The sequence below is a fragment of the Balaenoptera acutorostrata genome, chromosome 21 (genome assembly GCF_949987535.1).
Source record: "Balaenoptera acutorostrata chromosome 21, mBalAcu1.1, whole genome shotgun sequence".
In the NCBI taxonomy this organism is placed as follows: domain Eukaryota; kingdom Metazoa; phylum Chordata; class Mammalia; order Artiodactyla; family Balaenopteridae; genus Balaenoptera; species Balaenoptera acutorostrata.
Genome location: NC_080084.1, coordinates 15217995 through 15232953, shown reverse-complemented (window position 1 = coordinate 15232953; position 14959 = coordinate 15217995). Strand labels below are relative to the sequence as shown.

At 38.1% G+C, this 14959-nt stretch overlaps 1 protein-coding gene across 4 annotated transcripts in view; it reads right to left on the bottom strand.

Annotated features, from left to right (window-relative positions):
* Nucleotides 1-8173, bottom strand: part of TEX15 (testis expressed 15, meiosis and synapsis associated) — an 87067-nt gene extending 78894 nt beyond the window's left edge. For 2 of the 4 annotated variants that reach the window (XM_057537479.1, XM_057537481.1), the window contains exon 1: nt 7341-7553. Coding sequence is in view for 1 of the 4 variants with exons in the window: in XM_057537478.1 (XP_057393461.1) it covers nt 8081-8089 (9 nt within the window). In the remaining 3 variants the exon portion in view is untranslated. Of the gene's footprint in view, nt 1-7340; nt 7554-8080 lie in introns of those variants that run through there. The other 2 variants (XM_057537480.1, XM_057537478.1) reach the window with 2 other exon arrangements.
* Nucleotides 8174-14959: the final 6786 nt, after the last annotated feature.

Sequence of the window (14959 nt, the reverse complement as noted above, 5' to 3'; positions counted from 1 at the left end):
TTACTCATTTATATTTATTGCTCGGATTTAGTCTGTCGCCCTCAGGGCAAATAGAACAGGCAAGAGAGAGATTACTTTTTAAACTATGTGTCGTTTAACAATTTTATCACGATAACCCAGGATCAGTTATGTTGGGTCAATGAAACTCCAATATGAAGGATTTCCTAAACTAGAAGCAAAAACTAGTCCTCAAACATTTCCATGATTTTGTTCTGACTCAGAAATCCGAATCTTGTTTTAATATTCTGTCCCATATGGATGGACTTCTCTAAAAATTTGGGGCAGGCTCTCCCTCTGGGCCCAAGGAAAAACCTGTATCTACCTAATTATACATAGTCAAATGACAGTGAAGTTAAAAGTAATTTACATGCTTTACAGACTATCCCAAGAGCCTAGGCTATGGGAAAGAGTACTTCCAGTCCAGCTGCTTTTCAACAGGGGGATAATTAAAGTTAAGGGGCCCCCAAGGCTTCAGAGTCCCCTGGTTCCTTTCCCTTTAGAGTCTAGAAGCTTTGAGAAAAATAGATCAGGTTCCACAAAGAGGTCAAGGTCATTCTGGCTACAAAGGTGAGAAGACAGATCAACTCTTCACTAACTCAATCCTCCAGTCTTTAGTTCTTCCTTCAACCTTCTCAAATGCCCAAATTCTGACTGGACTGACCTAAATAGAATCACTCAACCATGGAGTAAATTAGCAAACGATAACTTGCAAGCTATTCCATAACAAGGAAGATTACGTAACTGGATTATCTACCCTTATCCTCCATATCAACCTTGTTTTATAATATTTATAGACAAACACAAAGAGAAAGTAACTGCTACTGCTAAGAATGCCTTCCTCTAAGTTACTGAAACGCACTGTATTGTAAACACAGTGAAAAGCAAATGACAACAGCAAGAAAGTCACCACCTGGCCTGCTTAAAGTCACTTCTTGTCCTCCCTATGCAGATATAAACAGATGAGTGCTTGGCCAAAATCCTGGAAATTAGAGGTGTTGCTGGAAGGGTGTAAAATATGGAAGTTAATTGTGTTACCAGGCTGTGAAAGATGAAGACTAGATCAATCAATCAATATAACCCCAAGCTGAGTGTATTCTCTACTCAGCAGGTGGAAATTACATGCAAAAGGAATTAGGGAATTGTTGTAAAAGCAAGGGGATAAGATTAGCAGCTAATCTACTACAGCCCTGAGACTTTTTAAAAGACATTAGGGAAATACAAAAGGAATAATCAAATGATTAATGATAATGACATACAACTTTCAAGGGGATTAAAAACATAATACCCTAGGAAGAGAAAGAATAATAAGAGCACCCTATTTAATCCTTGTACAAAGCTTATCAGTTACTTTCTCTATCAACAAAGTAATCTCTAAAATTGGTCAGATCTACACCAAGGGGGGAAAGTGGCGGGATGAATCAGGAGATTGGGATTGACATATATACACTAATATGTATAAAATAGATAACTAGTAAGAACCTGCTGTATAAAAAAATAAATAAAATTCAAAAATTCAAAAAAATAAAATAAAATTGGTCAGATCTAAAATCCACACAATTCATTTTTATTTATGTAGGAAAAATAACTGTATAGGTAACATATGAAGCATTGCTAGATAAATGTCTAACTAGGACTGAATCAGCTTTTCCTCCTGCACCGGATTGTTTTCTAGTTAAAAACCAAGAGTATTTGTCAGATTGCCCTCTAAGATCAATGAACTGTTCACCGAATCATTCTTGGTATTCAAGATGTTCTCATCAAAAATATTAAAAATATTAAGCTCATTAAAATTAAAAATATTAAGCTCATTAAAAATATTAAGCTATCTTTCTGTATAGGTCCAAGATATTCAACAGTAGTTTAATTTTCTACACATCTTGGTATGGAAAATATAGCTACCAATCATTAGTCACCTAGTATGTCCGCTGAACCTAAAAGTAAATGTATGGCTGAAGCCAGAAAGATAAGGTACAAAAATTTTTTAAAACATAATTAATATTGAACTATGTATATTTGTAATGGAGTCATGCCCAGAAAACAATAATATGCAATTATAATTCCTAAATAAATTTATCTAATTATACATCCTTCTCATGAAGAGGCAGAACATTCATTTAAAAATTAGTCATTTTTCCCCATATTTAAATTTGAGAAGGTAACAACTGTCAATTATCCAATCTTCTTTTGTATTAGCAACAGACTAATAAATGTGCATACTTACTAACATTAGAATAGATCTTTATATATAAAGAACAAACTAGTGGTTACCAGTGGGGAGAGGCAAGAGGGGAGGGGCAATACAGGGGTAGGGGATTAAACTGTTAGGTATAAGATAAGCTGCAAGGATATACTGTACAACATAGGGAATACAACCGATATTTTATAATAATTGTAACTGGAGTATAACCTTTAAAAGTTGTGAATCACTATATTGTACACCTGTAACTTACACAATGTCATACATCAATTATACTTCAATATAAAAGAATAGATCTTAATATAATTTGTCTATTTATAACATCTCATTCATTTTAAGACTCTACCTAACTCTAATAACAAACAGGCTTTTCAAAATTCTGTAGAAGCTGTTTAATCAGGCAATGTCTAAAATACTAAAATACACCTGGTGGGTATAACACCAAGTAGATAGACTGGAAACTTAAAAAGACTTCAAAGAAACCTGTAGGCAAACCTTGAATATTATCAAGTTCTCAGAAAAAAAGGAACTAGAATATGAGTCACAGCACCTTAGGCAGAGAATGAACTTGGATCAGTTTTCTTGACTTTGGTGATGCTATTCTTTTACTAGACTTTCAGTGCCACTTTTGGATAGTGTATAAATATCAAGGTGACCAAGACAGAATAATGTACCATTAGCTTTTCTTCAGACTCAGCAAATTTGTAGTAAATAATTTTCCTTTAACAAATTAGCATAAGCAGTTCAGATAGATTGTTTTTAAAGGAAAATTATTTAACTTATGCCATAGATCAGAAATAAATATTTTTAGGGGCAGTTCAGTAAAGCCAGGTCACCTGGTCAATCCTGTTCTGCCTCTTACTGTTACTGTGCAACCTTGGACCACTTACCTAATCTCTGTGCCTCAGTTTCTTCATATATAAAAATAGGAAAACTAATAAATTATCAACTCAGTTAATTCAGTTAATTGACACTCTCCTGTTGTACTGGTTAACTAAATTAATATACGCAACATGTAGAAAAATGTCTGCTTTATAAAAGTGCTATGTTAAGTGCAGGCTATAATAGGTGCATGTTTAATCACATAAGAAGGTGTAATTTTTAATACTAATCATCTAACATTCCTCCATTCTTTTTCAACTAGATACACTACTGACCTGTGAAGCCCTATTCTCTTTTACAGCCTTAAGAGAGAACAAGCATATATAAAGTGCTTGTATTTGTACGGGCTAAATACCTCAGATGGATAGGCAAACAGTAACTTTGGAGAAACTAAAATAGTAGGTTTAGTTGATTGGAATGGGCTTGAAAGACACCTGCAAACACAACATCTGGGTCTTCTAGAGACAGAGAGAAGATGGCTTTGTGGAGCTTTTAAAACTTGGTCTTTTGCGGTTCACTGAAGTTGCTTCCTATTCGTTGGCTAAATATGATGTCACACAAACACACCTCACAGAATGTAAAGGATGTATAAACCTTAAGTAAGACTATCATTCCAAGCTCAAAGGGCTTACAGACTTCCCTGACCACCACTACAATATGCAATTCTACTAGCAAAGAATCTGACTTTATAAAAGCTTTGTCCCTTTTGGATTGTTCAATTATACTAATGGCACAAAATTGCGGTTATGTTTTCATCTATATTAGGAAGTATTTGTTCATATCTCCCTTTACAAACGACAATTCATTTTTTGCTCATGGTTTCTGTTGAGATCAAGCATTAAAATGCTTATGTGAGCTTTAAAGATCTCTCTAAACAAGGCTTCACTTGTAAGTCACAGAGTACAGGACACTGCCCTATCAAAAAAGAGGTCACTACAAGATGCAATAAATGTGGATTAACGGAAAAAGCAAAGGATTGTCAGTAAAAACCTAGGCTTGAGGTCTTAGCTCTGCTACAAACTAGCTATTTCAGTTTATAAAACTGAAAATGGGTTCTTCTAAAAACAACCTCTCTCAAGTTTATTGCTAAATTTGTTTTGGGGGGAGGGAGTCTCACACCCTTTAGAAAGTCTGAAAAAGCCATGTATCTTTTCCTCAACAAAAATTAACACAATCTACTCATTTTTTGCAAAGAATTAGGGGCTTCAAGTAATCACTGAAGTCCATGTATCCCAAGTTAAGAATTTCTAAATGAGAGAATTATAATGGTCCCTGATTTAATATAAAAAATGCCATTTAGTCATTTTCATCCCCCCCAGCCCCACCCACACTTTGCAGTCTTGCTGTTCAACCTGTAAATATACCAGTGCTAACAAGCTTATGCTTAGAAAAGTGTAAAGGAAATGTTGTTTTAGCTTCATTGGCAAAAGGAAAGTATTTCCCCATCTTGAGGCATGTGTGCTCCCATAGGAGGTTTTAGATTTCCATTCTGACAAGCTAGATCCTCAAATCAGTGATTTTCTCTATCGCATTATTGTCCTCAAAATCCTCAAGTTGAATTACAGTAAACCTCTCAGAGAAACTTAAAAATCAAAATATTTTTTGTATATCTAGGGTCTAATAAGCACTACCAAAGCTATCCAAAAAGGATAATTAGGTTCTGATAAGGATTTAATCGTCCACATATAGTCACAGCCGCACTGCTGAAAGCCAAAGCTGTAGTTGCAGCTTTGCCAGAGTCTCAGCTGTCGTAATTAAAGGCAGACCCTCAGGAGCAGCTATCATTAGTTTTGAAAAGCAGTAATTACAAAGGCTTTTGCATTCTGAGGATTATACATTCCAAGCATACAGAGTTGCTACCAGACTTCAGGGAGGATCTTAACAGGCAAAGTTGCTCATTAAAGCAATCATCAAATTTATTCTATACATGTGTTTAAAATTTTCTAAACTTTTCTTAGCGTGTTGTGCAACTTTACCTCACCTCGTAAAATAGAGATACTTCTAAAAAAGTTAAGTTCTGACAATCTAACTCTACTACTGAACTTTAAAAAACAAAGCATTACAGTGCTTCTCTGGTGGCACAGTGGTTAAGAATCCGCCTGCCAATGCAGAAGACACGGGTTCAACCCCTGGTCCGGGAAGATCCCACATGCCACGGAGCAACTAAGCCCGTGAGCCACAACAAGAGAAGCCACCAGAATGAGAAGCCCGCGCACCGCAACCGAAGAGTAGCCCCCGCTCGCCGCAACTAGAGAAAGTCCGCGCGCAGCAACGAAGATCCAACGCAGCCAAAAATAAATAAAACATATTAAAATAAATAACTTCCATAAAAAAACAAAGCATTACAAAGTAAAAACCAACTACCCTAGAATATCACTTATAAACATAACAGATCAATAAATAGAACACTGGTGCTCTGGAAATATTTGTTGAACCAAAAAAAGTCACTTTTTGATAAATAAGGATAAGTAACAACATATGAACTGAAAAAACGATAAGACTTAGAGGAAAACCAATTCCAACTGCGCAACACAATCACAGTTTCTGATCTGACAGAAAACCATGCAGGCACTTCAAACCCCCAAATCATCCTTCATGAAAGCACAGATGTTTTTAAATAAATGAGAAAGGAAACAGGAACACAGCAAAAGCAAACCAAAGTAATACGTTTACCAAAAATCATAATTGCCAGTTTTCTAAAATTAATCTTCAAGTACTGTGAAAATGGTGACTGTTTCCCCTAAATTAAAAATTCTGCAACCCAGGTACAGTATATCCTTCAGCATAATAAAACAACATTATAATTTACAAGTGCCCCTGTATACTAGTTGGTGTACTGAGAGAAAAAGTGATCCTCAGGTAACTTGCTCTTGAGTAAAAGTACAATAATAATATTTCATTAATAAAAGTACGATAATTATACTTTACTGGTTCTGTAATTTTTATATATAATTGACATATATTGAGCTATAATTGACATAACATATTTTCAGGTGTACAACATTATGATTCCATACGTATATACTGCGAAATAGTAGAAACATTTTTAACATATTAACTATAAAAATAAAAAACGGCTGAAAAATACACTAAAATTGAAATTATCACTAGCCACTAGAGTTAAAGTTCCAGAAAACGTAAATAAAAGTTACGCTATTTTTCCTATTGTTCAACAACTGACCTCTATGGATAATTCCTATTTTTCCCTAGTCATATGAATTCTTCAATACGTTTTTAAAAAGAAAATGTGCATGGGTATTCAAGACACTTCGCCATTCTTTCCAAATTTTGACATCTTTATGATTGGGTAAGGTTCGGATTTCTAAGTATCTGAGCAAAAAAGTAGAGTTGTTTTTGTTTTAATTAGAAGCTTTTAAAAGAGTGAGCAATGACACAGTATTGAAAATGTCTCTACATACTGATTTCACTCCTCTAATCCCCTTGGGCCTCAAATCTTAAAACGTACCCTCCTTTCCAATCAACAATGTCTTTTGAATGAAGTCTAAAACCTGTTTAGAGTATCTCATAAATAAAATTAACCATTTTCTAAATGTGAACTCAAGGACACTTAAAGCCTGTACTATTTCTAGTCCCTCTACACAAACACGCTTAACACACTGTCAAAGACGGAATTCAAACACTTAAATTATAATTTTGTGCCACGTCGACTTTGTCCTTTGAAACAGTCCCATATTCATCTGTCAGCCCCAAAAGCAAATAATGCACTCACAGAGTTGGGACGCTTCACGATGCACGTGGAATCCCCAATTTTTAAAAGTGGAAGGCAACTGTGGTATCTTTTAAAGCCTTACAGTTACCAGTAACCTCAGCCTTTCCGTTTTCTGTAACATCACTAAACGGTTTTTTCCACACGGCCACCACGGCGGCCGGGTACCCCCAAACCGAGCATTCCAAATAAGTGGAGTAAGTTCAACCCCAAGCATGGAAAGGATGGAAATGGCCTTAAAAGATCTGAGTAGGGCTGGGCTTAGGAAGTGGCTCATACTAAGCTACCTGGCAGTCAGGAGACGTTTTGTGCACGCACACTACCGTGGGATCCACAAGTTTCAGGATGTTCAAAGAGCTGAATCCAGGAGTCAAGAGCTTACCGAGGTGAAGCAGCCTCGGAAACCCTCCATTCAGCCCTTACAACGGCCAAAGCGCCCCAGGCGCGTTAGGTCCGCCCGCACGTCGGGGCTGCTCAACCCTCGCCGGAGCCCCAACGCCCTCCGCGCCCCGCTCCTGAACCGCCCGCACCTACCCGAGCGCCCCCACGACCATCCGCTCCTGCAGCGAAACAGCGGGCGGCCAGCGACGCCGGGCATCGTCCGAGCGGGGGCTCTGCTCACTGGCGACGCGGCGCGCGGACGGCCGGGAGGCCCGGGCGGCTCAGCGCCTCGCGGCGGCGCGAAACCAGCCGTCACCTGGGCGGCCTTCCCAGTCTCCGCGCTCCCGGGGCCGCGTGTCGCGCCTGAGCCCGACGTTGCGGCCCCCGGGTGGGCGGTCCCCGGCGAAGCCACGCGCAGGAGCCCTCCCCCCTCCCCCGCCCCCGGGAAGCTGCGCCCGAGTGTCCGCAGCCCGGAACTAATTGAGTAGGACGTTGGACACACCAGGCTCCGCGCGGAGGCACCGAGGATTCCAAGCGCTCCCTTCCGCCTTTGGGCGACTGGGAACCGAGGATCCAGGGGGCGGGGGCGAGGCCACGGCCAAGCTGTCGGGCTTTCCCCTCCCGCTGCCTCAACGTCCCTAGCTGCTAACCCAGGCGTCGGGCTACCTCAGTGGCTCTTGGAACCCAGCAGAGGGAGCGCGAGCGTGCGAACTACCTCATACGAGAGAAGCTAAAATTTCACTTTCAGTGTCGGGGCGTCCACGCCCCTCGGAGGCCGCACCTTTGGGTGCAAATCCTGAATTTCATGATTATTAACATTCTCTCTTCCATTCAACCTGGAACCTTGCTAACTTCTAAATCGCCTCGCCGCATCCACCACATTCCCCACAAACCTTGGGCATCCTTCTTTGCCCGGCCAGTTCCTCAGAATCTAAATTTTCAAGACGAAACCGAACTTCTTTCTCTGGCACCCGAGGAAACTTCAGGAACGAAGGGCGTTCCTCAGGCACGTGTGCGCACGCGGAGGCTTCTGTTCCCGCGAGAGGTCACATCTGCGCCTGCGCAGTGAGCGGAGCCGGAGGCCCTGTAGGGGGAAACCCGAGAGGGGGAGGGGGAGCGGGAGGGGGGGAGGGGTAGGGGGAGTGGGGGGGGAGGGGGAGGCGGAAGGACTCCTAACACTGTTTGGTGTCCCAACGTGAAATGGGTGTTTAGCGCGTACTCTATTTGCACATAGGAGGCCTTAGATAAACGTTTGTCGGATGACTAAAGGAACGGTCTGTACCTGCTACTGACATCCTTTCGACTCTGATGAAGGCCTGGGTTCCCTTCCATAAAACTGAATAGAGTGGGCGTTGCTTAAGTAAGCTTCCAGGTATCCGCAATACTTAAATGAAGGGGCCATTCTGGTACATTTTTTGATGACTTTGTAATTCAGAAAGTTTTCGAAGAACTATATATGTTCTACAGCTAAAGGCCAACTGCCTTAGCTGGAAGGCTTGAGCTTGGAGGTAGCAAACACTTCACACCAAGTTTGGGGGAACTAAAATGACAAGATTTTAAAGACTCCTTGCATTAATTATAGCATGGCCTATTACAGCCAGATTCAAGGGCTGTGTATATCATAGAATCCAGCTACTCCAGTCCAGTCACTTACATTTAATTTCACAGTTGCAGGCCTGAAGCGTCCTTCGCTATTCATGGGTGAAGACTTTGGAAGAGGGAACCCAAATGATGCACCATCCCATTTCCCAGTAATCACTTATCATAAGGCACATTTGAAATGTGTTTTACATCTTGAATGTAGCATATCATGAGATAATTTTAAAAATTCAGTCTACAGCAGGGTTTTTGTTTGTATGTTTGTTTTAACTTGAAAGAGGAGCTTCAGGAATATGTGAACACACAAAAACTATATGAAAATGGAAATGATTAAGTGCAATTTTGTGGGAAAAGATTCTGTAACTTCATCAGATTCCCAGATACGTGACTTCCCCTAAAATGGTAAGAACAGCTTTATGTTTATGTGCCTGTAAACTGGTATTTCTAAAAATTATTTTAAGCTCCGGTTTTATTCCATGTGAAATAAAATTTTATTATTCCTCTTAATCTATTTTGTCAATAAACAAAAGTTCAAAATTAATCTATTTCTCATTTTCTCCTTCATTGACCCTGTCCCTCCTCTTAAACTTAAGAATTAGGGTACTCAGCAACTGTACTCCTAGGACTTTACACCCAAGGGACATATATAAGAATTTCATACCAACACTATTCATAGTTAGCCATATTAGCCATACGTTCATAATAGTACTGGAAACAACCCAAATATCCATCAACAAAAATTGTGGTATATTCATCTACTGGTATATTTAACAGCAATGAAAACAGAATAAACTACACTTACATGCAGCAACATAGATGAATTTCACGTTAAGGGAAAGAAGTTAGAAAAGAATATATATTGTGAATTTCCATTTATATACTGTTCAAAATGGGTAAAACTAAACTCACATTTAGGGATGCATACTTACATAAAATATACAGAAAAGCAAAAAAGTGATTTCCATGGAAGTCAGTGTGTTGCAGAACTATAGGTGATTATTTTCTTCATTACGCATTTCTCTAACCTCAAAATTTCATACAATGAACATATGTAATCAGTAGGGGAAAAATAGATATTATTTTTAATAGTGAATAGAAAGGACGAAGATAGAGTGCTACAATAAAACTGAAAAAAGAATTATCTTGTGAACAGCACTATATAACTATATCAAACCTATGACTTTAGTTTCTAGTCCCTCAATTCCCATCTTTGTTTCCTTTTTGAAATCTAAAGAATTTCAAGTTCTGAAGAAAAAATAATCTACCATTTATTTTTTATTACCTAAAAATTAATTTTTGTTTTATTCCCTATCATTTTCTTAGATTTATTTATTTTCTATTATCTTCTTGGTTTGGTTAGTTTATTTTCATCTTATTTTTCATACTAAGAAAATGTTTTTAAGACTGTGAGTCTGAGGACTTCCCTGGTGGCGCAGTGGTTAAGAGTCCACCTGCTAATGCAGGGGACATGGGTTCGAGCCCTGATTCAGGAAGATCCCACATGCCACGGAACAACTAAGCCCTTGCACCACAACTACTGAGCCTGCGCTCTAGAGCCCGTGAGCCACAACTACTGAGCCCACGCACCACAACTACTGAAGCCCACGCACCTATAGCCCGTGCCCCACAATAAGAGAAGCCACCACAATGAGGTGCCCGTGCACCACAACAAAGAGTAGCCCCCACTCGCCGCAACTAGAGAAAGCCCGCGCGCAGCAACAAAGACCCAAGGCAGCCAAAAATAAATGAATAAATTTATTAAAAAAAAAAAAAAAAGACTGTGAGTCAGCCTCTGAGGTCATACATTGGCTTCATCCTATGAATTTTTATGTATAGTATTTTCATTATTGTTATTTTCTAAATAATTTGCGTTTAAATTTAAAATTTAAAATTTAAAATTTTCTTTTTATGTCAAGAGTTATTTTGGAAGCCTTTTAAATTTCCAAGTGATTTAAAAGTTGTTTTTTCTGTTCTTATTTCCCAGTTTAATAACAACACAGTCAGAAAATATGATCTGTACAACTTTGGGGAATTTATTGGGGTTTTTTATGTAGCCTAAAATATGTTAATATTTATAAAGTTCCCATTGCTGTTTTCTGTAGTGTACAAAGTTTAGCATACACATACCTTATAAATCATTATTTAGAACATTCAATTCTTTTTTTCCAACTTAATGTTTTTGCCTTTTGATTTTTCCAAGAAATCAGAGAAATGTGCACTCAGAGAAATGTGCTTCTATCAGTTTCTCCTTGAATTTATGGCCACTTTTCTTCATGTTATTTAGTACATAAAGCTTTATGAAGATTGTATTTTCATGTATATTGGATCTTTTCTCAAAATGAGTCTCTTTATCACATTTAATGTTTCTTTCCTCCTTAAATTCTGCTTTAACTGGTATTATTATTGCTATTCCTTTTTACTGTTAACATTTGCATCTTATTTCTTTTACTTTTCTGTGTTATTTGGTTTACCTATTTTTAATAAACAGTGTGTAATTAAATTTTATTCCTTGTTAATTTCTTTTTAAAAAGGGATGCAAAACCTTTGTAGGTATAACTGACAGTCATCTTTTTTTAATGCTATTTTTCATGCATTTTTGTTGGGTTTTCTGTTTGTTTTATATCTTTTGATACATGGATTACATTTTCTTTTGTTCTCCTCTAGTGTTTTGGCAGGTACAGATACTTTTGTTAACTAAATAATAATAGAACTTGCTCGTTCTAATTGTCACAAATGAAAACTCTGCCATTTCTTCCACTTGGCAACTAATTCAATTTCTATTTCTACCTGCTTCCTTTTTACCACAGTCTATTGATTTATAATCTCATCCTATGTTTAAATTTTTAGCATTATAAAAATTATTTAATACTTGGGAAAGTTTGTCACACAACTAATACATAGGAAAAATATTGAATACCTTAAATTTATAAGTGCAAGTCAAAGAATAAGTTCAATTATCTAAGTTTATAAATAGGACTAAATGTTTAACAAACGCCCTTTAAAGTAATTTTTATAATTTACTACATTTATAAATCAAATAATAAGATTTGTAAGGCTATTCTTAAGATTTTTTAAGTATTCCAACCCTAAACTTAAAAGTTAAGCTTAAGATTATAGTCTACACAGATTATTTAGTTATACAATTTCAAGTACATTCCTAAAACTAATCAGTTAGACATATGAAAATGCCAAAACTCTCTTAAACATTTTTATACTTAATTCTAAATCTCTTGTTTTTGAAAGATGTTTACATGCAAAGGAAACAATGATATCAACACAATTTGGGGGTTATTTTTCCACGTAACTCTTGGGGTCAGTTTATTAGCTTTCTGCTGTTTCTTAATGAACAGAGAGACTCCTGGCCCAGACACCAACAGGATTCTTTTCCATGACCCAGTGTGAGGTGAGTTTCCAAAGCAGTAAATATCCTGCTGAATTTTTTTCTACTTGAATTTCACTGGATATAGGTGAGAATTTCATATTTTCTTCCAGCCTGACTTGTCCTCCTTTGAGTCAACAACCTTCTTTATTTCTTGAAATGGTATGCTGATTGAAATCTGCTCTGACTGGGAACTCCTCAAACATTGTTAACTCATTCTTTCTCTCTTGTTACTGGAATGAACATTTTCTTTCTTCTATACCATTAATCTTAAATGTGGAAATCAAGTTCTATTCTAAACTTCTAATTTTAAATATGGTGCTTTAAAAAATAATTTCTAAAGTTAACTCTCATTCCTTTTCTAGACGTGCCTAGCCACCAGGTGTCACAAATGTGCATGCATTTTTTTTTTTAATCAAAAGGCTGTAGGGTTAGCAATAAGAGCAGGATTTTACCAAGGTAATGGTGAATTTTAAGTGTAATCTACAACCCAGGCATGCAAAGTAGCATGTTTTAGAGTTGGCAAGGACTTTAGAGCTTCTGGAAACTGAGGTCACAGATGTTAACGTTAGTTGCCCACACAGCTATTACTTTATTAAATATTTGTAAGTAAATAATATTGTTTTCTTCCTATTAAGAAATCACTTATTCCCCACTCCTTGTACTCCATGTGAAATGAGATTGAAGAGGAATGGGTTATTGAAAGAATCAGTGTCTTTGTAGAGAGAAAGACAGTGCCACTTTCCAGATAGATTTCATGGTTAGTTTGTTTGTGTAACTGGGTTTTAACCCAAAACATCTTTGCATCAAGACATATTTGTCTGTTCTCTCCTTTCACTCTCTCTTTCTCCACCATTGAGACAAGATTAAACTAACTTATGACACTTTCAAATGGTTGGATCAAGTTGATTTTCTGTTGAATATTTTCTAGTCCTTAAGGACTTCAGTAAATATTTTTGGAGAGACACTATGCTTTGTATATGTTACCAGACACTGTGCCCTTTACATATATTCTCAGGTAATCCTCACAACAATCCTGAAAAATGGCATTAATTTCATTTTACAGTTGGAGAATCTGAGGCTCAGATGAAAGAATTTCCTAAGCACATACAGCTAATAAGCGATAGAGCAAGAGTTCAAATCTAAGATCTCTGGCTCTTAAATCCCACCTCCTTTCCACTGTACCACACTGAGTGGAAATTTGAAAAGAGCAAGTAATTTTCTTACCAAATTCCAAAAGTAGAGGTAGTTTATTTGTCAAAGTTTTAAGTACCTAACAATGAACCTTCATAAGTTCAGGTCTTTGACATTTTGTAAGCTAATTACTGTAGTTTCAGGGCAGTACTGGGCATTTGAAAGAGCTACTCAACAAATGCTGTGGACTTTAATCCAAAGAAATGATATTTTCTCTTGAACGATTAATTATTAATTTCCTGGCAAGAAAGCTACCATGTAAAAGTTTCCAGCATCTTCTCCATATAGTAAATGACCTAGAAAGAATCACTTGAGTAGTTCTGTATTTGCAAGACAAATATGCACCCAGTTCCCTAGGGGAAGAGTGTAGTGGTAAATTTTCCATGACTTAAAAATGGCTGGGGCTTTCCTGGTGGCGCAGTGGTTGAGAATCTGCCTGCCAATGCAGGGGACACGGGTTCGAGCCCTGGGCTGGGAAGATCCCACATGCCGCGGAGCAACTAGGCCCGTGAGCCACAATTACTGAGCCTGCGACTCTGGAGCCTGTGCTCCGCAACAAGAGAGGCAGCGATAATGAGAGGCCCGCGCACCGCGATGAAGAGTGGCCTCTGCTTGCCACAACTAGAGAAAGCCCTCGCACAGAAACGAAGACCCAACACAGCCACAAATAAATAAATAAATAATTTAAATTAAAAAAAAAAAAAAATGGCTGCATCTCCCAATACCCTCTTGTGTGAAAATCTTGACTTTGGGGAGAAAATGTGCACATTTAATCTAGAACCAATGTGCTTCCAAAGAGCAAGGAGTGGAAGGCCTTGACTAACTTTAGAGTCAATATAAAACTTCTCTGATGAACTGAGATGGTCCCCACCAGGATATGCTGGAAGGATAGCTCCCTGAAGGACCCCCAAGGATGAGCACAGTATAAAGGAAGAGAGAGTGTGGTGACAATGGCCAGCATCTATGCTCAGCCTGGCCTGAGTGTGGAAGCTCTTCCAGACAGTATGCGATTACCCTGGAGTTACAATGGGGCTGTGTAACCTTAGGAGCACAAGCTTGGAACAGAAAACTGGAGAAAAAGACTTCTCCATGAAGCTAGATGATCAGTGGCTCTATCACAAACATAAGCAAGGGTGCAGAGGTAATGCAGGAACTGCTGTTTCAGTGGTACAGTGGAGTGACAGGAGTGGCTTTGGCAGTGACAGACACATCGGCTGCAGAAAAGGACAGTCCACTAGTGTCCTGTATTTTTTGTTTGTCACCCCCACTTCCAAGGTAAAAGTTACAGAATATCTGGACAATTATGTCAGATTAGGCTTTAAACAGGGGTCATACCAATTAATAAGCCAAAATAGACTATAAACAGTATTTTGTCTGTAATCTCATAACATCTGTGCCTACCTCTATTATAGCACTTAACCCTGTACTGCAATCACTGATTTTCTTACGAGTCTCCGTCAGTTTTCTGTGAGCTATTTGAGGGAAGGCACTGTGTTTTCCCCATGTCTGCGTCCCTGAAGCTCAACATAAAACCCAAGATAGCCATATTTGTTAAATGCTAAATGAATACTTGAGAAATTAATTCGTTTCAATGAACTTG